At 42.9% G+C, this 22,958-nt stretch overlaps 3 protein-coding genes and 1 non-coding gene across 5 annotated transcripts; 3 read left to right on the top strand and 1 right to left on the bottom strand.

Annotated features, from left to right (window-relative positions):
- Positions 1 to 1,172: 1,172 nt before the first annotated feature.
- On the top strand, positions 1,173 to 1,244 carry trnap-ugg (transfer RNA proline (anticodon UGG)). The gene has a single exon. It is a non-coding gene; the product is annotated as a tRNA-Pro (tRNA).
- Positions 1,245 to 8,675: 7,431 nt separating this feature from the next.
- On the top strand, positions 8,676 to 10,445 carry LOC146970724 (transcription factor Sox-14). Its single transcript, XM_085803846.1, has one exon. The coding sequence runs from the start codon at positions 9,199 to 9,201 to the stop codon at positions 9,934 to 9,936; it is 738 nt and encodes a 245-aa protein (XP_085659972.1). The 5' UTR covers positions 8,676 to 9,198; the 3' UTR covers positions 9,937 to 10,445.
- Positions 10,446 to 11,704: 1,259 nt separating this feature from the next.
- Positions 11,705 to 14,708, top strand: cldn18 (claudin 18). Of its 2 annotated transcripts, XM_085804017.1 has the most exons (5): positions 11,705 to 12,079; positions 13,588 to 13,752; positions 13,882 to 14,014; positions 14,127 to 14,240; positions 14,339 to 14,708. In XM_085804017.1, the coding sequence occupies exons 1-5, from the start codon at positions 11,860 to 11,862 to the stop codon at positions 14,415 to 14,417; spliced, it is 711 nt and encodes a 236-aa protein (XP_085660143.1). In that variant the 5' UTR covers positions 11,705 to 11,859; the 3' UTR covers positions 14,418 to 14,708. The 2 variants fall into 2 exon arrangements, with proteins under 2 accessions (XP_085660143.1, XP_085660144.1); XM_085804018.1 differs by lacking the exon at positions 14,339 to 14,708 and having other exon boundaries at positions 14,127 to 14,244.
- A 934-nt stretch (positions 14,709 to 15,642) lies between these two features.
- On the bottom strand, positions 15,643 to 22,956 carry selenof (selenoprotein F). The gene is made up of 5 exons (XM_085804323.1): positions 22,804 to 22,956; positions 21,559 to 21,726; positions 17,773 to 17,836; positions 17,169 to 17,218; positions 15,643 to 16,942 (listed from the first exon to the last, which is right to left on the bottom strand). Exons 1-5 carry the CDS (start codon positions 22,849 to 22,851, stop codon positions 16,811 to 16,813), a joined length of 462 nt encoding a protein of 153 aa, XP_085660449.1. The 5' UTR covers positions 22,852 to 22,956; the 3' UTR covers positions 15,643 to 16,810.
- Positions 22,957 to 22,958: the final 2 nt, after the last annotated feature.

The following is a 22,958-nucleotide window of genomic DNA, read 5'->3' as shown; positions in this document are numbered from 1 at the left end:
TTTTAATGTGTGTGATCACCCCCAAAACCAGTACAAATGTGTTCATCTACAATAGATAGTGTTCGTTGAGACTGCAAATACACACCAGTAAGTATCTCTACAGTACTTAATATTAAACCAATCATGTAAATGTTTTTTTGTGACAAGCTGTGATCCTTCCATATCCCGTGAGTCTATATTTTGTGTATTTTACCTTTCTTCATCTTTCTTTATTTCAGATTCCCCAAAGAAGAGGAAAACAAACTTGATATGACATTCATAGCACTGCATCAAGCAATGGGTGTTTTTAAAGGAGACATTTTGACATGTCAGTGTATAAAAAACACAGTTAATAATAATATGGAGTCTGAACACCATTTAGCTGCTTCAGTGTTATGCCCAGGCTACAACTCTGCATGCTGGCTCACTGTGGCACAAATGCACATACCAAATAGTGGTAACACTTTTCCTTGCCTCAATGCTGGACCAAGAGAGTGTTATTTAGCCTACTTTCTACATAACGATGACGTTAAACATTGCACTTTTCTTTGTCTTAGACTGATGATAATTGTAGAACAACATCTAATATCATTAAACTTCACAATTCTGTAATTACCATGTCTCTCATACTTAACTGTTATTATGATCATGCACTGAAAAAAAACAAACATTTTCCACCACTTTAAAAGGAAAAACGATTTGCATTGATATATATTACAGTGGCTGCAAATGAGCTTTGTGTTTTGACTGTGAGCTAATTGATCTAATAGGCCAGCTTATGAGAGGTTCATTGAACACAGGTAAACATGTTAGCTCCAGTAAAAGGACAAAAATAACATTGTTTTCTTAAAAACCAACACAGACCTGTTTACCACTGATGTAGCAGCTGTTTAACAGAGTTCTTGGTCATTTTAACCTAATTTGAAAGCTGTCAGGAACTTTTTCTCCAACCATCATGAGCTAACATGAGCTGGATAAAAGGTAAGTTAAGTTAGCTCGTCGGCTTGATCTGTGAACCAGCGTCATCCTCCTTATCCCGTCTGACGTCCTGCTGTCTTGTAGTTTTGACGCAGCAGTGAATTATTATTTATATAATATATCAAAAACTAGCTACATGGCACACGTAACATACACACCGAACATACACGTCATGTTTACTGTCATAAACTACACTTCCGGCCACATCGGTAAGCGGCTCGTTGGTCTAGGGGTATGATTCTCGCTTTGGGTGCGAGAGGTCCCGGGTTCAAATCCCGGACGAGCCCACCTTTTGCGGATGCTGGTAGCTACCTTTCTTGCTGTATTATATACAATACTCTTCATTGTACTACGTCTGCCTTGCCTTCATTTTGTTGATAAAAACATATTTACAGAACCAACCCGACCCGTCTATACAGTGATGTTATACCGCCCCCCTGTGGCATTTGGCAGAACTACAACGAGGTCTTTCTACTGTTTTAATACAGTGGGGAAAATAAGTATTTGATCCCCTGCTGCTTTTGTGAGTTTGCACTCCCACAAAGAAATGGAGGGTCTATAGTTTTTATGGTAAGTTTTTTTTAATAAGAAGAGACAGAATAGCAACAAAACGTCCATATATGTCATATATCATTTATTATTTCACAGATCATGTGATATAAGGACAAAATCTGCAGGGGATCAAATAGCCTACTTATTTTTCCCAACTGCAGGCATGTTTATCTGTATGTCTTATTTCATGCAGAAGGTGTCTTTTTGTCCACACAACACAGATACATTAAGTGTCATAAATCTAATAATTGGCTGTGGTTGCTTACATTTTCATCCAGCAAACATGTGGCCTCAGTACCATATTTAGGCTACTGTTAAATACAAGATGTTACAGTTTAGATACAGGACATAAAGAAAACTAGTTCAGGTATACAGAACCTCTGTGGGGGTTTTTAGGCCTCTTTCAGTTCATCGGTCTCTAAGCTCCACATCACCTGTGCAAAGAGGAAATACGCCTGATTTTCACCAGCTCAAAAAAAGAAAAGAAAAAACCTGCTCATATGAACAGCTGTAGGCTATATTTGGGTGTAGATCACCTGCCTGCTTTTATTCTGTGCACAGTGTCAGTCCAGCAGCTCTGGAGGAGCATCAGACGACTTAAAAAAAAATATGCTCACTTAATGCCTTTCTGTCTTCCCCCAGTAGGGGCTTATCTGAGCTTGCTGTTGTGACAGCATCTCTGCTCCCCTCCCTTCGGTCTGGCTCAGGACAGCCACTGTTCTGCTTAACACGAGTCCAGGAGATATCTCGGTAAATACCAGTCTCTTTCCCTTTCTGTTACAGCAAGCATATCATCGCCACAGGAGCTACACTACTTCCATTATTTCCATAAGCCTCTTAGTGGCTTCATGCTCTGTCATTTATAGAGGGGCTTCATACTATGGGGGTGAGTTTCTATATATTTTAGGTGCCTCTTTCCTGTACCCACACTCTTAACATGGCCAAAGGGCTGCTGTACTGCTATAAATCAGAGTGGTGGGTTTTAAGAGTTTAAATGGATGCTGTAATCCCACCCATCACAGAAAAGAAGCAAGACAGAGTGATAAAGGTAAAGGACTGTAACTGTGTATTTTTATGTCAGTTCATGTCCTTTTTCATTTCCACTTCCTTTCATTTTATCCCTTTTATTTATCAATATTTGAGCGGCCAGTGATCATTCAGTTAATGGTTAATATAATTTACTTCGTAGAGCTAGAATACTTAGCTGTTTAATAGAAAAAGATAGACAGTACTTTCCAGCTCAGGAGTACACACATATTCTCCCTGACAACATAGCTTTCAAATTTCTCTATAATATTTATTTGGTTCATTTCGGACATGTCAATTAGTCATCATCATCACACATCATCTCAATCCAATTAATACAATACACATGACCGAAAGGGAAAGCGGGAGAAGCAAAAGCTTATCTAGTCCCGCCAATATAATATCTGACTGAATAAAGATCAACCAACATAAAGAAAAAAACATCCTTAGTTTTTAGCACAAAAACTGCAACAACACTGGATACAAATATAGCATTTCTTTCCATCTCAATGTGGATGATAGCCAATATAGAACGTCTCTGGTAACCTCTTTTGCTACAGAACTGATTTCAAGACCATACATGTTACCTTTAACATGGCCACAGGCTTCGTCACTGAATCACCAGCCTGCATACCTATACCTGCAAATGTGCTATTCATATCGTAAAGCATTTTGTCACCAGTGACATTGACATTAAAAAAATGTGATTATCGTTTTGTTATTATTGTTCAAAACATTCACATAACTATTTATTAAATCTATAAAATGCTTTAGAGTTGGAATCAGGAAAGAAAAAAAGCCCCCAGCCCCTGGTTGAGTTTCCTCCTCCCTCCATCACCACACCATCATCACCCCTTTAACCAGTCTGTCATTTAAAGTAAGCAGCCGCCTGCTTAGCCGGCACCTTTCACTTCTCAAGCAGCACTTAATTTACTGCAGGACATTTTAAATCCGCTGCCTCTGTGGCACTGAGTCGCTGACAAACGCCTGGTTGCAAATGTATCTCATTGACTGCTGACTCGGTTGTATTACAAGCTGGCTGATAATGTGGCCTTCAGGTTTTATCCTAAGATGTTGGAGGAAGTGTATTAATTTGGTCTAGATGGGGCCTTATGAAAGTGTGGTGGCAGGCAGAGACGAGCAGATCTCTCCCCCGCTCTTCTCCCCCCCTCACCCTCTCTCCCTCAGCCTCTCAGGATTGAAGCTATCTGCCACAGAGCCAAAGCATATTCCACCATCAATGTGTCAAAGGGAAAGCTATTAAAACTGCTTTACTTTTCCTAAGCATCATGAGAATAAGCGCAAGATTTAATGAAATCCCCCCCAGAGCAATGAAAATCTTGGGGATTTTCCCCCTGAAATGTTTCCTAACGGACTGCTCAGAAGTGTCACAAACTCTTGTTAAACTTGAATGCAGTTTTTGGATTTCAGTGAATTTATTTGGAGCTGAAATGACAGAATTTAAAGTATGAGGGCCTCTGAACTTTCCACATAATCAGATGGAAATGCATTCACTATTTTACCAGTTTACAATGGTACGGTTCCACACAGGTTTCATTTTATACCAGTCATTCAAATGAAAGGAGTGATTTCCATGAGGTGAAAGTCTTCATTTTTTCCAACTTTCAGTACTGACATGATGTAGCTACAGTGAGGCACGACACACCGATCTGAGGACTCTCTTGTGCACGAGGCCTTCACCTCTGGCTCCTCTGTGAATTATTAAATTAATGTGATAGTAATGCATTTTATATTCTCTCACTCCTATACTTGACTGAAAAGATTAAGCTGAGAAGTGGCTTTGGCTATGAGTGTCCATCTCAAAAACATTTTGAAAACAGGTTATTTTTTAATCTGCTTATTTTATTTTAATAGTATTGTGTAACCGGTTCGTGGATCACTCTGCGTTGTTGTTCAAAGAATCACAGTCCTCCTAGAGGTTATTTCTTTTATTCCTGACCTGACCAGTTGAAAAAAATAAAAACAAAACACAATCAGCTCCGTCTCCCCAACCCCTCTCAACAAACTGACCAGACGAGAAGTGACCAGTTAAAAAAAGTAAACATACCTGACCAGTTGAAAGAAATAAAAACAAAACACAATCAGCTCCGTCTTCCCAGCCCCTATAAAGGAAACATGACAAATGTATATATAAATTGGAAAAACATAAAAAAAAAGAGACAAAATAAAAACACCAACAGACACCGAAAAGAAAGAAAACTCACCTCTCAACAAACTGACCAGACGAGAAGTGACCAAAACAAAACCAACGGTTACATTTATATATGGGGGTGGGGCCGCCCAGGGAGGAATGCAGGGGCAGGGGGCCCCAAAAGAAAATAATACAAAATACAAATAAATAAAATAAAACGTCAGGTAATAAATAAAACAAAATAATAAAAAATGAATGAATAAAAAAACAGATAAAAATATATTTTAAAAAAATCAACTACAATTTTATATAATTATATTTAATATTAACCCTGTTACACAAGGTGAAAGCAGAATGATATATACAATATATATATATATATATGTTTTTTTTTATTTTGATTTTTGATTTATTCTAGATAGGAATAGAAAGGGAATGTGTCTGAAAACTAAATTATTCCAGCTTTATTGGCAACAGTGTGCTGTATATATTGGTAATTTCTTAAAAAGAAAAAGGTGAATTATCACATCAGTGTGTAAGTATTCTGGGCTGTTACTCAGTGTTTAGTTAAAGCGCCTTCGGCAGCAAATGTAGTCGATGGGGTTCAAGAGTTTCAACAGTTCTGGCTCAACGTTCACATGTTTCCCCACAGCTCTGCCTGAAGGAAGTCTCTGGTCTTTCCCTCAACTCTGACCCTGCTGCTGAAAAGCCAGCATGCTTCACTGTTTGCACAGTACAGCGCTGGTGTCGTCTGGTGTCCTACAGACATGATGCTCAGAACTGAGGCCAAACAGTTCAGTCTTCTGGGTTTCTCACAGTCTGACAGTCCTTCACGCTTCTTTGCAAACTCAAGGTGGCTTTTCCCATGTCTCTTACTGAGGAGAGGCTCCCACACCCGAGTGGAGTGATCGTGGTTGTCCTTCTGGAGGTTTCCTCCACCTCCACCAAGCACGCAGGATCCCTGGAGCTCAGCCAAGAGTGACCATCACCGAGACCGCTCTCCTCTGATTGCCTCGTCTCTCAGCTGTAGTAAAAATCCTGCTTGTTCAAACATCTTTTATTTAAAATGATGGAGACAACTTTGCTCTTGGGGAACCTTCAGTGCAGCAGAGAAGGCGTAGAATCATCACAAAGATGATCAAATGGGAGGATGATGGTTCTTTTTTGATAAATATTCAAAAATAAGGCTGGTTTATGACACAATATATGATTTCTAAATGCACCGTGGAATTTTATGATAATAATTATCAAAAGAGGCTGATTTCCTCTTGATCAACTAAGATCCTCACCTGGAGCCCAATGGAGCAGCTGCTTCCTTTTCTTTCTTTTTTTTTAATTTAGTTTTTTATTGACATTCTGCCACAAATATGACATGTACATCCATTTCGAATATTAGTCACAAAATAAGCATAAATGTCCTTTTTCTAGTAATAAAAGAACACAAATAACAAAACTAATACATGAACATGTATAGGGAGTGAGGTATACTGCTACATATACAGCATATTATCTCAGGTTAAGCAAGTCAAAGTCCGGCCTGCGTGGTGTTATATAGTCTATCCATTTCTTCCAGCGTGAAGTAGCTGCTTCCTTTTCTATACTTAAAACAGCAGTTGCCTTTTGTGGAGGTTCCTTTCACCAGTATAAGACCATATGCATATACAGTATGATCCATGTAATCCACTCTGAGTGAGGTTTTATAATGGAGCCTCCTGCAGAGCCGCCATTAAACTCAACATAACCAGAGTCAGATTTACAGCAGGATCAGGGAACAATACAAATGTCAAACACTTCAGTCAAGCCGTTTAGTAAGATTAAGAGATATGTAATCACTAATCACATTAGCCAATAATTATTCAGGCAATCAATGCAGTAAATTAGTAGGAACCATCAGCGTTTTTTTTTCCTCCAGTGTGAAGTCGACTTGATGGATTCTTTTCTTGTCAGACGTTGGCTCACTCCCCCGGCCCGAGCGCTCGGTCTGCCTCTTTGTGTCATCTTTCATTTCCTTTTCACCCCCAGGTCTTTCTGTACCTGTCAATTTCTTTCTACAGTGTGACTCCTTAATCCACCTGAGTGCATGGAGGACAGTTTTGACATAAGAAGAAAAGATAGACTCCTAAGGAGAGGACCAGTATCTTTAGAGCCCGGGGGATAACCGGATTACGACAGCCATTTTGTGCTGCTGGCAGTTTTTCTTATTACCCATTTCCCCCCCTTCATCTCTCCAGAGTTGAAATGCTGCCCTTTCTTAGAAGTCAAACCAAACACTGACTAGTACACAACAAAACGGTTTCTCAGTGTTTCTCTCAGCTGAAAGTTTTTCATTTTTTTGTGCAGAATAAGAAACGCATCCTAACGAAGGCAACAAGGAAACGGATCCTTCCTCCAGACTGCCCTTCATGTTGTTGTTTTCCCCAGTTTCTCTCCCCACACCGCTGAAAACTCTCTAAAACACGTTCCCTCTGTGGAAGTAATCACTGTCTCTGTGTGTGTGGCGGGGGCCTCCTGTGTGCCAGGCCTGAACCTACAGCCTGGCAGATAACAGCACAGCTATGTGGGGACAGATCGGCTGTCTGACCCCCGCTGCCACTCACTTTATCCCTCCGGCCCCGTCTTGCTCAGAGGAAACCCACAGAAACACACTCTCTGAAAACATCTTATCGTGGCCACCACTGACACTGTGCACACCACACACCACTGCACCGTCTGTGTCCATTTATTCTGCCTTTGAAGAGGCCCACGGTGCCTTTGATTGTGGGAGGTAAATGAAATAAAGACCTCCTCCGTGCCTGATATCTAAGTTTATCTCTGCTACCAAAAATCTGACCCCGAAGCATCAACCGACTGCCGCAGGTCTGTCTACGGAGAGACACATCATGCCTCTGTCATGGTAATAATCCTTTCTGCAGAAGCCATTTTGGGCATCTTTGAGGCAGCCTGGAAGCTCCCACTTAGACACCCAGAGAGTCAGTATTGAATTCCTCCTGGTAAAATGAGCTTCCTGTGTATACACTCCATACAGTAATCCCATGTTATTACCTATAAGCACCTGAGTACACATACGGTACACTGCATACATCTCACAGTTAAGTTATTGCTCAGGATTTTCTCCATCAATGTCATTTCAATAACAGACGAGGCGGCCAAAGCACATATTTGATCAGATAAGGTATAATAATTATGAAAACTGTAACAATCAATGGAGTCACCCAGGGCCAGAGAATTATGGCTGTGATTAGTATTGATTTGAAGACTATGGAGGAGGGAGAGATGAGCCACTCGTACACATATTAATATATAAGACACCTGCATGGCATCGTGGGAAAGAATTTAAATGAGTCGGTGGCTAAAGGGCGAGTTTGAAAAAGAGTGAAAATTGGGAGATGAGTGGAAGAGATTTGAAGTTGTTTTAATATGAGGTCGTATCCAGGGTCGTGTCCTCTGTGTGTCGGGGAACAGGTCACAGGTCACAACTTCCTCTTTCCCATCAGATTTCAGTTCATCTCCACCATTTATGCCATTTATTTTTATTTTATTTATGCCAGGAGAAGGCTCTGAAACAACAGCAGGACTTTCTACTTGGGGGAATAAAACACTAACACTTTATTTTGTTCATCTGTTATATCTCCTTAAAAGAACAGCAGAGACTAAAATGGTTGTTTTAGTTTTAGTTTAGTGTTGCTGCTTTTTTCCCAGAGGATTTACCTCGAAAGATCAATAAAAACCTTTAGAAAAAATATTTGAATGACCACAATCCAAATAAAAACACGTTTAAAAGAACAAAATGTAGAGTCTCCTTATGCTGGTTGCTCCTGACCTCAGTATTTCTAAATCCCATGGTTTAAAGAGATGGTTTCAAATGACTAAAACAACCAGGAACCTCCTCTCACATCTTCTGAAATAGACCTCATTATTGAGCAAATGAGCCATATGGGTCATTACAGGGCTATGTGGAGCTGCTGTGGAAAATAACTTCCATTTAATTAGTAGTGTTGTGCTTATGTTGTGCAGCAGCAGCAGCAGATGGTTTTCCTCCTGCCTGCTCCTCTCCGGTGGCTGTGCAGAGAGTGAACCGCTGTAGAGGAGAGGAGGGAGTCCCTCACAAATGTTGTACAGTCACTTTTTTGTGAAGGGATTACAGTGCTGCCTCTCCTCCCCATTGGCCTGGCTCGCCGTGACAGTGGTGTGGTGATGAGTGGCTGACATGCTCAGCATCATCCATAACAAGCCTCCAACTTGGTCCCGTGTGACTCCCATTCATGCGCTCAGGCTTTGCGCTTTGTGTAGTTTTCACTTCCACTTAGTGCAAGTTCTTCAGTCGACCTGCGATCAGCCTGTAGTTTATAGACAGAGAAGATATTTGTTAACTTTAACTCTTTTTGACACTTTTTTCCCCCCTTCTCTCTCCCACTTTTACGCACGAGAGGAGCATGAGCTTTTTGGAGAGGTGACTTACTTTAAAGTGGGACCGCCGCGCGCTTCAGTTTTTTAATGTGTCAGATCCTGACATGGCAAAACCTTTAGATCACATCAAGAGACCCATGAACGCCTTCATGGTGTGGTCCAGGGGCCAGAGGAGGAAGATGGCCCAGGAAAACCCCAAGATGCACAACTCTGAGATCAGCAAGAGGCTGGGCGCGGAGTGGAAGCTGCTCTCCGACTCCGAGAAGCGTCCGTACATCGACGAGGCCAAGAGGCTGCGCGCTCAGCACATGAGGGAGCACCCGGACTACAAGTACAGACCCCGGCGCAAACCCAAGAGTCTCCTCAAGAGGGACCGGTTCGTCTTCCCGCTGCCGTCTCTGCTCGGGGAGGCAGCGGAGCACTTGAAGGGATTTTCCATGGACTCCTTTCTGGTCCCCGGGGATAAAGCCAGGGCTCTCCTCGCCCCCGCCTCCTCCTCCTCCTCTTCTTCCTCCTCCTTCTCCCTGCTGGAGCCGGTGGCGCAGTTCAGCACCGGAGCTGTCCAGCGGATGGCCGAGATGCCGCACACTCTGGCCGCGGGCTCGCTGCCCTACAGCGCGCACACCTTTGGCTACCAGACCGGGGGGCTCGGGGGTCTGGCTTGCCCCGGACAGCAGCACACCCACCACCAGTCGCCCTCCAGCCCGGGCTACGTGCTGCCGTGTAACTGTAGCGCCTGGTCTGCGGCCGGTCTGCAGCCTCAGGTGGCCTACATCCTCTTCCCCGGGGGGATGACCAAGAGCGGCATGGACTCGTACGCGTCCCCCAGCTCCAGCGTGTGACTGTCCGGAGGAGCACGCGCCGTCAGAGTCGGGAGGGAAAGTTTGCGCACAGGACAGGAGCTCCCCGTGGGGGACAGGAAGAGACACCTCCACCCCACAGATATAACTGCAAAACTCTCCCCTTGTATTAAACATCCCGTGGGAATATTAAAGTGTCTCCGCAGAGAAACTGTTGTTTGACGAGCTCTCTGCTGAGCACCTGAACACACCACAACACACTCTCTCACTCCTTACTGTGTGTGGGGTGGAGATGATATTTTGTTACTCAAGAAAATTAATTCCAACCTGTGAGTTTCATAGAAATAACAACAGGTCAGCTGACGATGGTGTCAGAGGAACATGAAGCTGTTGTGGACATACGGAAGCCTGCAAGTGTCAATGTGTTGTTTGGCATGTTAATTTATCCAGGCTGAAAAAAAAGACCTTCAGTCTAAGTTAGCTTTTTTTTCTTCTTTTCTTTTTTTTGATGAATACACTATTATGTTTGGACATTAATATTTAATTAATTCATATTTTTTCTCAGTATGCAGACACTTCTTTTGTGGATATAATAAATGTTTCAAGAAAGTGTTGTTTTTTCTCCTTTGGGACATGTTGTTTTCAAGTGAATTTCAGAAACAGCATTTCAACATTTACGTTAGGGTTCCTGTCCAATGAACAATGTTGGTGTGAGCATGGTCATTTTTACAGTTTGTAAGATTACAGAACTATTTCTTATTGTCACTCAACAGGAGCTGGAGGGAAAACTAGTTAATGTGGGAGAGGTTTGCTGTCAGAACCGTGTGTTTTCATGTTTCTGACTGAGCTCTTATTTAAACAAACCGTCTTTTAATTCTCTGATAAGCTGCATATTAACAAAGACAAAACAGAAACTGATATTAACATGATGCAAAAAGCAGAGATCCGTAGAAACCGAATGAGCGTGAGGCGTCATTTTCTCGTCCCACTGTGTTTGGTGACTGCTGCATGACCGTCGTTGGTGTGTGTGTTTGTGAGCAAGAGTGAGTCGGGCTGATGATAAGAGAAGAATAGAAACTTCTCTCCTTCCCTGTTGTTGACAAAGTGATAAAGTGGAAAGTTGAATCATATGAGCTATTGTTTCACACTCAGAGTGGGAATGTCCTCACACTGAAACCACTGTGCTTTCGTCTCAGTTCACGACAACCGGCGTCCTGAGTCAAAAGAATGAATGTGTCCTCGGCTGGACATGAACTGGGGATGTTGTAACCTCCAGGCAGCAAAACGCCAAATCTTTATCAATTCATAGGTTCAGAGGTGCAGCTGAGTTTGACCCCTGACCTTTCAGAGTTTGACGTTACTGGTTTGTTTTGTCACCTTGTTTAAAAAGTAACGCTTCAAGGCCTGATGTGAACTTTTACATCTGGTGCATGACTGGTCTCCCATGGGCAGGTGTGTGTTCTCTTTTTCCACCCTGAGACATGATAAACACTCATCTGTGTGTGTTTGCTGCTGGTCTCTCAGCAGTGCTGCATCTTCTCCTGGTCGCCCCAGTAGATAACACCACAGTTCACTCCCTGACCAGCACCGAGTCTGTGATTCAGTTTCCTGTATTTACATTCAAACGGTCAGTTGTCGTCAAGGTGCCAGGTGTGCCTGTTACCAACTGTGTCCACACCCCTCAGCACGAGGCGGCCCAGCCCAGCGCTGCTGTATCACCCACTGGGCGAAACCTGTCCGCCTCCGCCCAACGCCACCATCACTACAAAGTGCCATTTTGCCCAGTTTCACTCTCTGCCAGTCAGACCATCACACACCTGCTCACCTGTGGCATCTTCCCCTTAACGCATTCTCATACGCAGATAGACTTTGGGTTTTTAGCATCAGCTATTTCAACTGTGCACACACACACACACACTGTGTCTTCCCTGGTGTACTTTCTAAATCCTAAAGGAGAGGACCACGATGGCGCCATCAGCTCTGCAGAACGGTGGATTCGTTTTGGGTTTGATCGGAGCAGCGGCCCTCATCGCAGCCACGGTCATGAACAAGTGGAGTGTCAAAGACAGGCAGGGGGACGTGGTGACGTCTGTTTACACCTACAAGGGTCTGTGGCAGGACTGTGAGACGGCGTCCTCTGGATTCACTGAGTGTCGCCCACTCTATGGCCTCCTGGGCTTCTCAGGTAGGACATAACTCACATCCATCCAAAGTAGGTGTGTTTCCTTTGTGTAGTGAACTGGTCTTCTTTAATTTAAATAATCTTCTTCTTACTTATTGTGAGATGTTTGCTGAGTTTTCTAAGAGATCTCCAGTAACACGGTGAGGAGGAAGTTCTCTCACTGTCTGGGCCCAACTTCCTCTGATGTAGTGACGAGGCCGGTTATTAAGGGTTGAAATGTGTTTGTTAGAATTTGAAGCCAAAATATGGAGAAATTGAAAAAATAAAAGTGAGTTTAAAGGTTTGATGAGAGATTTAGTCAATTCGAATTACAGGGAACGTTAATATTAGATATTAAAAGAAAGATAAAAAGGGGGAAGAAGTCTATTTAGACTACTTTTACTAAGATTTTAACCAGTATTTAGGTTATTTTTCACATTCACAATGAGCGTGAGGCGTCATTTTCTCGTCCCACTGTGTTTGGTGACTGCTGCATGTGTGTTTGTGAGCAAGAGTGAGTCGGGCTGATGATAAGAGAAGAATAGAAACTTCTCTCCTTCCCTGTTGTTGATTATTGTTTTAAAATCATGTTGGTCTCAGTTTCTGTCCTCATACAAACCCTTGTTCTCGTGTCCAGCCCACTCCTATCAGTGTTTGCACTGTGCTGCAGTGCATGCACTCTATAGGTCACTATAATGGACACAGCCAGGCAGAGATCTGTCAATACAGTTATCAGAAGCAGAACAAACAACATGCAAAGGGCAGGTTCCTCCAACACACCTACTGCAAGAAAACACTCAATCATTTTACTAACGATCACGTCATCCTCTCACAATATGAGAGTTGTACTGAAAATTATTATACAACAGTTTGATTAACTTTTTTAAAACATGGATTTAACAGGAAGAATAATGTTTTTGTTAGATATGGAGGTGAATTATTTAGTACTTTCAGAAACATCAAGCTGCATCCAGGGCTGTTGCTAGGGATTCTGGGCCCCCTTAAAGAATACTAAAGTGGGCCCCTACCCCTGACTTTTCCACTTTTTTTTCTTAGACTACGTATGTATTATCATTTTTTATTTAGCCTACTTTGTTTTGATGCTAATGCAGCATTACTGTGAGTATTAGTCAGGGTCTTATGCAGAATAAATCAGTCATACAAAGATTAGACTACTGGGTTTTTTTGTGGGCCCTACTGGGCGCTGGGCCCCTAGAATTATCATCACCTTTCTCCCCTATACAATGGCCCTGGCTGCATCTCCTTATTTTTTGGAGAGGGGATTTACACTCTACAATTTAAAAAACTAACACGTGATGGGTTAGGCTGAGTGCAGTATTTTTAGACATAATGTAATCAACCACTTAAATCATGTGAATTTTATGTCACACCCTGGGGGAGAGTAGCTAGCTCGGTGCCTTTGGGGGACTTTGGACTCATGAAGTCTGTATTTCTAAAACGCAGACACATCCAACTCAGCCTTACTAATGTAACCTGCATGTCTGAGTGAGTGTGTGTTTCCTGCCCACCAGGGACCTTCCAGGCCGTGCGGGCACTGATGATAGTGGGTGTGGTGCTGAGCATACTCGGGGCGGTGATATCGGTCTTCTCCCTGACGTGCCTCACAATGACCAGCATGGAGGACACCACCAAGGCCAAGATGAGCCTCACCGCTGGCATCATGTTTGTCATTTCTGGTAGGGGGCAGAAGTGTATAGATAAACACAAATGAAGCTCAGAGAGGTTTGACTTCTTTAGTTTATTTGTCAATGAAGTTAACCAGTCGTTGAGTTCCTGTATTTTGTCTTTGTTTGTCACTCCCTCAGGTGTGTGCGGCATTGCTGGAGCTTCTATCTACGCCAATCAGATCGTGGCCTCCTTCAGGTTGTCCAACATGAATGGAGGGATGCAGGGTGGGATGGGAGGAGGGATAGGTGGAGGAATGGGAGGAATACCAAGGTAGGACATCACATTTATCATTTTTGCCTCTTTTTTTTTTGATTATCTCCATATCACTCTGATGCTGGATCAACATGATGTTTTACTAAATAACGTTATCTGTTTTCCCCAGATACACGTTTGGCCCTGCACTGTTTGTAGCTTGGATAGGAGGGGGCGTCCTGGTCATTGGTGGTGTCTTGAAGTCAGTGGCTTTCAGGGAAATGGTGAAAGATGAAAAACCACGGTGAGACACAAAACACAGATTTATGTAGAAAAGTCAACGCTGAATGATTTCTGAACTCGTTTAGGACCTTCTTACATGTGTCGCCTCTTGTCTTTCAGTTACCCTGATGTTGCTTACAAACGTCAACAGGGCGATCAGCACTCAGAGGGCGCCAGGAGAGACCAGAAATATGTTTAACTCCAGCTCTGACAGTTTTTTGCAAACACTTCTTGGATGTTATTTTTTCAGTTGTCTCATATTTGCATTCGATCTTTACTGTCTGATAATAAAAGCCTGTGATATCTCACATCCAAACAGCAGTCCATCAGGAGAGGAGTTGTGGCAAAATACTTCATTTCAGTAGTGGTTATGAGATATTATTAAATGTGCAAACTATGTAATTGAAGCTTCTTTTTTTTTTTTTTTTACACATTAGTTTTACTGAATCGTTTTATTTTTATGTTTGGAAATAAAGTTTTGATTTCTTGAGTGTGTCTCATCAGCCCAGTTCCTCTGCAAACATTAATGATGCAACATGCTTGTAACTGTTGTTTCCACACTAAAGGCGTTACAAGGACGATGTAGTTGTCAACATCACTTTATTTTATGTGAGTGGCAGTGATTTGTTGCATCTCGTCAGACAAAAGCCGTCAACACAGATGTGAAAATATGGACAGTGTGAGTCTGTAACTTGTCTCTGCGTATGGAGACTGGCAGCTGTGGGGGAGTGATGGTGAAAAACGCCAGAGATGGTGGATCTGTGCCAGCGTGTCTCTTGAGGTGATTCACAGTATTTCTGTAGTCCTTCCTGCATTTTGATGCTGCATATGTCTGTACCAGAAGTCAGAAGGTTTTTTTTTGGTTTGGCCTCCCCTCTGCTAGAGAAACACACGAGCAACCAGATTTTCAGAGATAAATAAAATCCAACAGGATTTTTAAAAATAGGACAGATTTAAGGATGATACTTTTTCCTTTTCTACAGATACGTGCACTGTGATATTTTGGTTACCGACAGGTTAAAATTAAAGTCCGCCTCCGTTGATCAATACATTTGGTTTTGTTATATTTGGATTTTTGCCTCTCACTGCAGTGATGCGGTTGTATTTGGTAATGCTTTTGTTTTTCTGGAATAATGTATTTGGAAAGGAAAAAAAAAATCATAAGTAACAACATGTTTGGTGGGCAACCTCAAGGTTACCATCTATTCATCAGTCAAGCCAATGACAAGGCTTGTTTCCTAGCTCATCTTGTAAACCTGCAGTGTGTCGCTCCACCACAGCACCGAGCTGCAACACTGCTCCACACCACTAGATATCAGCAAACCCACGTCGTTGGAGTCTGAGCCCAGTCTCTTAGACTGGAGTCATCTGTTCAGGGATAATGTGATTTTATAGCGCTTTCCATTTAATCAAATAATGCACCATTGGCAGAGAAACCATTGGGATCTTTGTTTATTGTTGCATATTTAAACCTCCACCTCAGAAACAAGCATCCAAAATGAATCCAGTTCCTCTTCAAAGCAGACGATGCAGAGAAACACAAACATACATCAGACCTCACATCCCAACACTGGTTTACTGTGAGGTCTTCACCAATAAGTGCCTCCGCAAAAACATCTGCATGTGGAGAGAAACTAGGATCCATTCTGTCCTGCTACAAAGTCACAATGTCGAGCGTTATAAAAAATAATTATACAAGAATATCAGACAGACAGAGGGGGAACAGACCGTCCCACTGACACACAACGAAACAGTTCATGATGTACTATTGGTCTTCTCAAACCTCGTGGAACAGATTTCATACATGATTCATCTGAAATGTTGATCATCATTTGGGTGTGCTGTCCTTCTGGGCTTGTGATTATGTCGTCTCAAACTCGTTAGTTGTTTGGTAAAATCCGGGGATTTGTGGTTTTCAGATACAAAAACAGTCAGAGAGCAGTCATTTAACATCCATCTATCAAGGCCAAGTTGTGTACAAATTGGTAAATAACCTAAAGGTCAGTTCACCCAGACTACAAGGAGGCGCGCTCTTATTTGCCCCTGGAGTCTCCCACTATGCAGATATGAGATTTGTTTGAGTTGCTCAAGTTTTTTAAAAATCTCTCTCCAGAGATTTCTGCTGCAAAGTTAACACAATGGAGGTGAATAGAATTTCATTTGTGGTCCTTCACACATTGGAAAATTACATTTGCATGATTACATTTTTAAGCTGCAGCCACTTCAGAAACAGGTTCCTTTTTTCGCTTTTTTTATCCTCCAGTGTAAACTAGCTCTGACGTACACTGGTGAAAAGTGTGTTAGTGGTAAATCTACAGTAATCAGGACACAGCTCTGGGAAAGACAAGTAACTGATTAATATTTAAGAATCAAGTTTTCAGTGCTGTGAGCGCCACAAACAAAATTCAATTCACCTGAGAGAGGAGGCACAACTCTCAGGGACCGACTCTCTCAGCATCAGCACACAAAACAGAAAGTATCTGCATATGTGTTAAGGGACAAGTTGTAAAACACATTTCTTTGTAAATGGGAGGAATTGACCCTTTGACTAAGGCCTTTAAAAAAAAAAGGGGGAAAAAATGTTGGACTTGTCTATATCCGGTCTAATTTCTCACTTAGGAACTCCTCCACGCTGTCTGTGTTCCACTTGAGGATGCTGAGTTCTTCAGCGATGTTCCCGTTATCGTCCAAAAGCTTTAGTACAGGATCTGAGCCTCTCACGTACTGAAGTGTGGGAGGGGGGTGAGAGACAAAACGAGGAGGAGGAGTGTTAAGGAGGAAGGCTCAACCGCAATACAAATGAAAAATATTCACAAGCATGTTTGTGAGTCATCTGATCAACATAATCTGATTTCTTAGATATCGCCTTTTTCTTCTCCAGATGAAGCTTAAAAGGTCTAATCATCAGAGTATGTCAGACATCGTTCTGGTACGCCTTCATCATCCCTACCTTGATCTGAAGACCCTTGAACATCTTCGGCTTGTCGCTCCTGACAAAAGCTGAGGAGATAAACACATTGGTGAGACAAATGTCTGCTAATGAATCAGTCATTTAGCCTTTTTATTTTAGCACCGAGGTCTGTAATTAGTGACAACTGCAAAACCTCCTGAGAATGCAGCGTTAATAGTGTAGGAGACAGTTGAGAACACAGGACGTTACAGCTGAAGTAAACAAACAACAACCATATGGCACGGACAGCAGACAGGGCTGCAGATCCCCCCCTCCCCTCCTGTGCTGAGGCGAGCTGCACTAACTCCATCAACGCAACCCGACACTGAATTAACCAAATGTTACACTGAGCAGAGATGGGAGGTCTGCTCCCAAGATGCAGAGGAGAGAAAAAAAAACTTCAAACGCTTGTTTGAAAACCTGCCCGCAGGCACTTTAGACCACCTACTGAAAAGAGTGATTTCAAAAGGATATATTTTACACTCATCTCCATTGATTAAGACAGAATTACTGCAGGCATGAGCTCCTCTTCCAGGAAGAGGAGATATTTCACAACAAGACAGCATCTTATGTATCATATATCATATTTCTAAAGAAAACTCACCTTGGACTTGGGGGAACCTCCCCAATTTTCATCCACACACCTCAAGGATGGCGCCAGGATAGAGCTGTGTGCAAAGAAACACGCTGTAAGGTAGTCCATGAGGAAGATCCCCCACAAGCACACACACACACACACACACACATCAATGCCCGCACACAGAGACAGAATAGACCGGGGCTCTGCTGGTGGCGGGACGCCTGGCCTGAAGGAGTAATTTGATTCAGGCAGACTGATTCATAAACGTGTCCAGGCGACTCCTTGGGGGTCATTAAACTGAGAGCCTGTGCATATGGAGCAGGGCTGATGGATGGCGGTTTGTGCTGGGCTCACTTGTAATCAAACCTCCAGCACCAATACACAATAAGTTAGAGGAAATTGGAGTGTCGCAGCAGTATTTCAGAGCCGTGCTCTGCTCGCCGGGTTTCAGGGAGCGGAGAGGTAAATGGCCTGGTCGACTGGTTCACACAGCAAATTAAATTCAGCACACAAAGCTGAGATCCTCTTCCTCTCTTTCCTTGTGTTTCTGTAACAACCCAACACTGCTATAATGACATCTTGGGTGTTTTTTTATTCACCACACATGGCAGATCAGAGACAAGTCACAACAATGCTGGAATCAAACGGCAGATGTCTTAACATCGAGCCCTGGGAGTATTAAACACTTTGACGTGCTCTTAATGAGCTGGACGCCCATCTATTAGTGACTTCAATGCCAAAAACGTTCATAAAAGCATGACTTTCTCTATCGCCTGTTCAGACTTGACACTAGCAGCCCTTTCAGGTCGCCCCTAAAAACACTTTGAGGATCCATGAGACCGACTCACTCTGAACACATTAGGTGGTCACATTGTTTAAGCAGTGTGAACACGAATGCCCCCTGACCACATTGAAGGACCACCCACTCCACTGACAGCCTCTGCCACAGTCCAATCAGTCCCAACACAGCTTCATAACGCACTGAAGATATTTCACCACTCCAGCTTTTGTTTCACTGTCGAGCTGCGTGCAGCGAAATGATTCAGCCGGCCTCTCTGTGGCTGCTCTAGATACATGTTGCAACTCACTAATCGGCAAATGGCTAGGATCACTCTCTAGCCATTGCCAGGTTTGGTATGCCTGCCGTAAACCTCGCAGACAGAGGCAGCGATCAACTACGTTTACAACCGCCTAAAATGTTCAAACAACACACATAAATGATGTTGCGGTGTCAATAAAAGAATTAGTCAAACGGACGAGAAAAGGTTAACGAGAACCGAACACGCCTGATAAAATATGAGCCCCAGCTGTTGCCCTTTTGAGTCAAACAGAGACCTGTAATATTTGAGATCACAATTAAGACTTTAAATGCCAAAGGTGCTGTGAAAAGGGTTTTATTTTGTCTTAGTCCATCTCGCTATAAAAACAGCTTCCTAAAAATTAATTCAACACGTATTTCATACAGTGAATAATGATGGACGACCAGCTGGGACAAAACCTACACTTATTCATCAAGTTAATACATTTCTTGACAATCTTGTCATTCAGTCAGTATTTCCCAGCTGTGTATATTACTTATATTAATATTACCTAACAATATAATCAACGTCAACAGGCCCTGGACTCAGTGTGGCAAAAAATAGATTTAATACTTGGTTTGAAGAATAATCTAGGTAATTCTAGGTTTGAACAGTCTTGTGTATGCACACTCCACCGTTTCATGTGAAGCTTATAGAAGTACAGTGTCATTCAATTTTCCAGCCAGCAAACACACCCACAAAAGTGAAATGTAAGACTTTAATACCTTCAAAGGGGCTAAATTCAAACCATTTTTAAGACTTTAAGAGCTGTGGACCTCCCGTAATTAATTTTTCACAGTTGGGAACGCAACAGTACATGGTGAGTCTTGTGGAGACCATATTCAGCTGAACAACTATCACCTGAGTAACAGCATCAGGACAGTGTGGATGTAGTCTTTTAACAGTCCGTTTCTACAGCACTGAGGAATAAACTCTATTTGGCCTTAACGTCACGGACAACATTGTTAGCAGGATCACGTTACTGATATGGAAAAATACAGAATATTGTCAGACCTGCAGCTTTATAGCGCTGTGCTGTGGGCTTCTCATTTTATTGCCATCGACTGGACGCCACCACATGGACTGGAGAGACTCTGGCAAAGGTTTTCCTACTCTACAGAGATATACTGTTTAGCGGCACCCACAGGAGCCGAGGTGCTGCCATGCGCGGGTCCTCTGCAGAGGAGCTACACATTTGAAAATAAGTAACCGAAATGTCCTCCATGCTCAGTGAATCTTACTAATCAACTAGACTATGCCATTTCTCAGAGAGTTTAATGACATGGCACTGATGTCAATTGCGAGACTCAAAGAATTCAAAAGGCAGATAATTGTTGCCGTCTGAGGAGAAAATGTGCTTAGTGACACTGTCGCTTCTACTGTTACCCTCTTAGTGCAGCTGGAGACAGCCAATTGCCCTTCTAAGTGACATTTTCACTCAAATCGTGAGGAGCAAGGGGCAATCTTTCCTCTAAGAGTCTGTCTGAGGCAGAGTTATCATCAAGAGGTGTAATGAGGTGTGCACTGCACTTTTGCAAGGTGCTGTTGCTAGGATACCCCGCACGCTCTAGGGGATTTGCTTAATCAAAGAGAAATTACATTGTTTTTCCACCGTCACTTCACTCTGTGTTTATCCGACAGAACACAGCAGGGACTCCTTTTGAGTTTCCTGTAATCACAAGAGTAATGAGCACCCAGAAACACCTCCTCACTGGTTTACCGGGAGGGTCTTACTGAGAAAAGTTAACATGTCGACTCCCTGGGGTGTGTCAAGCCGGGGGGGTCAAGGAGCCTCGTCTGTGAGCATGAGACAGACGGCAAGTGACGGAGTTTGTTTGGCAGCTCAGATCTGACGCACAGCTGCCAACAGTGTCAACAGACCTGGTGACGGAAAAGCTCAACCTGGGTTGTTAAAATGAGTTCAAATGTACTAAAACTACCTACTGAGGCGCCCATGCTGAGACAGCATACAGATCAACGCAAGTCTACACAACTGATTAAAGCAGAAGTAAGCGATATTTTTGTGTTAATATAAGTCTTAAATAGTTATATCTTCCGACAGCAATCACTTACATAAAGTGTTTGGACTGAAACACGGGTCTGTCAGTCACTCTGCTCTGCTCTGAGCCGAGGAGAAAACTTTTCTCGTATCCTACAAGCTTTATCCAATGAGGAGAGAGAACGGCATGCAGGGCTGTGTGTGCAGCCAAGGGATGCACGTGAATGTGGTGACGTAGGGACGAAGACCAATAGATCCATGACGAGGGCGGGGGCTGCTAACTCCATCGGCTGACAAGACGTTATGGTGCGTTCAAGGCAACCCGTAACTCGTGAAGTTACGAGTGGCCGTTATAGTGACTTTCACAGGTAAAACAGGTCGGAAAAACACGAGTGGGTTGCCTGGAACGCTACAAAGTCGTAAATTGTGACTTGAAGCTGTAACTTACAGTTTCAAAAGCCTGCCTGGAACGCAGCATTAGCCAAAACGACCGGATCGCTTACTTCTGCTTTAACTATCTGTTATGCATCATCACATTTATCAAGTCAACAGAAACAGTAATTGTCCTTCCTTTTATTCTTTTACTGCAGTTACATTTGTTAATCTCACTGATGATGAGATTTTCTATTATTACTAAATCTCCTTTTCAGGTCTTTGCTCCACACTGTGACTGAATCTAGACCGTCTATTACTCTCTGTTTGTCTGTTTCTGGTCCCTGTTGTTCCCTTTACCTTGCGTGCTTCCATCTGGGCCTCCTGCTGGCAGCACTCCCGACAGTCGGGCTGGAGCTTGGTGAGGCTGAACTCCCCGAGCAGGTCACAGGAGCTGCACAGCAGGTTGCTGGAGAAGCCCAGCTCCCTGCAAGCCTCCGACGACAGCTCGGCACCATATGCCGACAGCTGGAGAGAGGACGGAGAAGATAAAAGGGAAACAGGGAGGGGAGAAATTTATAAAGTGCTTGCTCACTACTTACATGCAGAAACACATAGCACAGAAGCACAATAGGCAAGTGATTTAAAAAAAAAAATTAAAAAAAAAGCCTGACATTAAGAACTACTGTATTCAGCATTTAAAAGTGCAACAAAGGGCTGTAATGGAAACCAAAAGGTAATATAAGCATTAAAGTGAGATGTTCTACAAAATAGGGACAAGATGTGCTTTAAATACAACCAATATGGTTTACGTTTAAGTGATCTTAAGGACAATATAGCCGCAACTGGTGTTATATTCATTATATTAAGTAAAGTGCCTGACTTGGAAGTTAATATCCTCTTGGTTTATGATAAGAGGAAAACACATCTAATACAATACAATCGCAATGCTGTATATTCCCTTGATGATCTGCCAATTGACGATCAATAAACTTTAGAGTATATTTCCCTGTGGGTAAATGGGTGGGTCATATTTCAGGATGTAGCCGCCTGGGATGTGTTTAACATATTTACTAAAACACACAAGTGCTTATAGCTGCTTAGATGTCCAACTGGCAGATAATATCAGGGGGTCGGGTCCTGCTGCTGGTTATTTGTTTTGTCAGATCTACCTGAACATACAGGTCAATCAAGATACTACCGTTATGTGTTACCATAACGTTAACGCTAGGTGTTTCGCTTTCTCTATACACTTCTTGGTTGCTAATAGAGTCCCGCTGTAATTTTAGGTAATTTTATATCTAGTATTTTGACTACAGTCGTTTCTTTGGGGGGCTCGCTTTACCGAACAGAGCACAGATTTTACTTTGGGTGAGTGAAAACTGTAAGCAGAGGCCAAAACATCCAGGAAGCTTCATTTCAGCAGCATCACTCGCAGCCGCTGGGGTTAAGCCACGTCATTTTGAAGCTACGGGCAAAACAGTATGAGGCTCACAAAACTACACATAACGTTAGACAGCTGACGGATTCACCCACCGTTTGTGTTTATTAAAAAGGCACTACAGAAAGCGGCGACAATTGCCCGTTTTGACTTAATTAACTCACCGTTTGTAAAAGCGAGAGGAGCCATAGGAGATACACCTCTCCCGACATTTTGGATCCTGCTTTGTTAGTGGAAGCCACTTCGAGGACCCCTGTATTTCAGTGAGGGGAAACCCCGTCGCGCCTGACCGTTAAACCTAATAACTGACACGTTTTAT

Source organism: Trachurus japonicus, chromosome 17 (genome assembly GCF_045865225.1).
Source record: "Trachurus japonicus isolate A0001 chromosome 17, Traja_1.0".
Classification (NCBI taxonomy): domain Eukaryota; kingdom Metazoa; phylum Chordata; class Actinopteri; order Carangiformes; family Carangidae; genus Trachurus; species Trachurus japonicus.
This window is presented reverse-complemented; position numbering and strand designations above follow the sequence as displayed.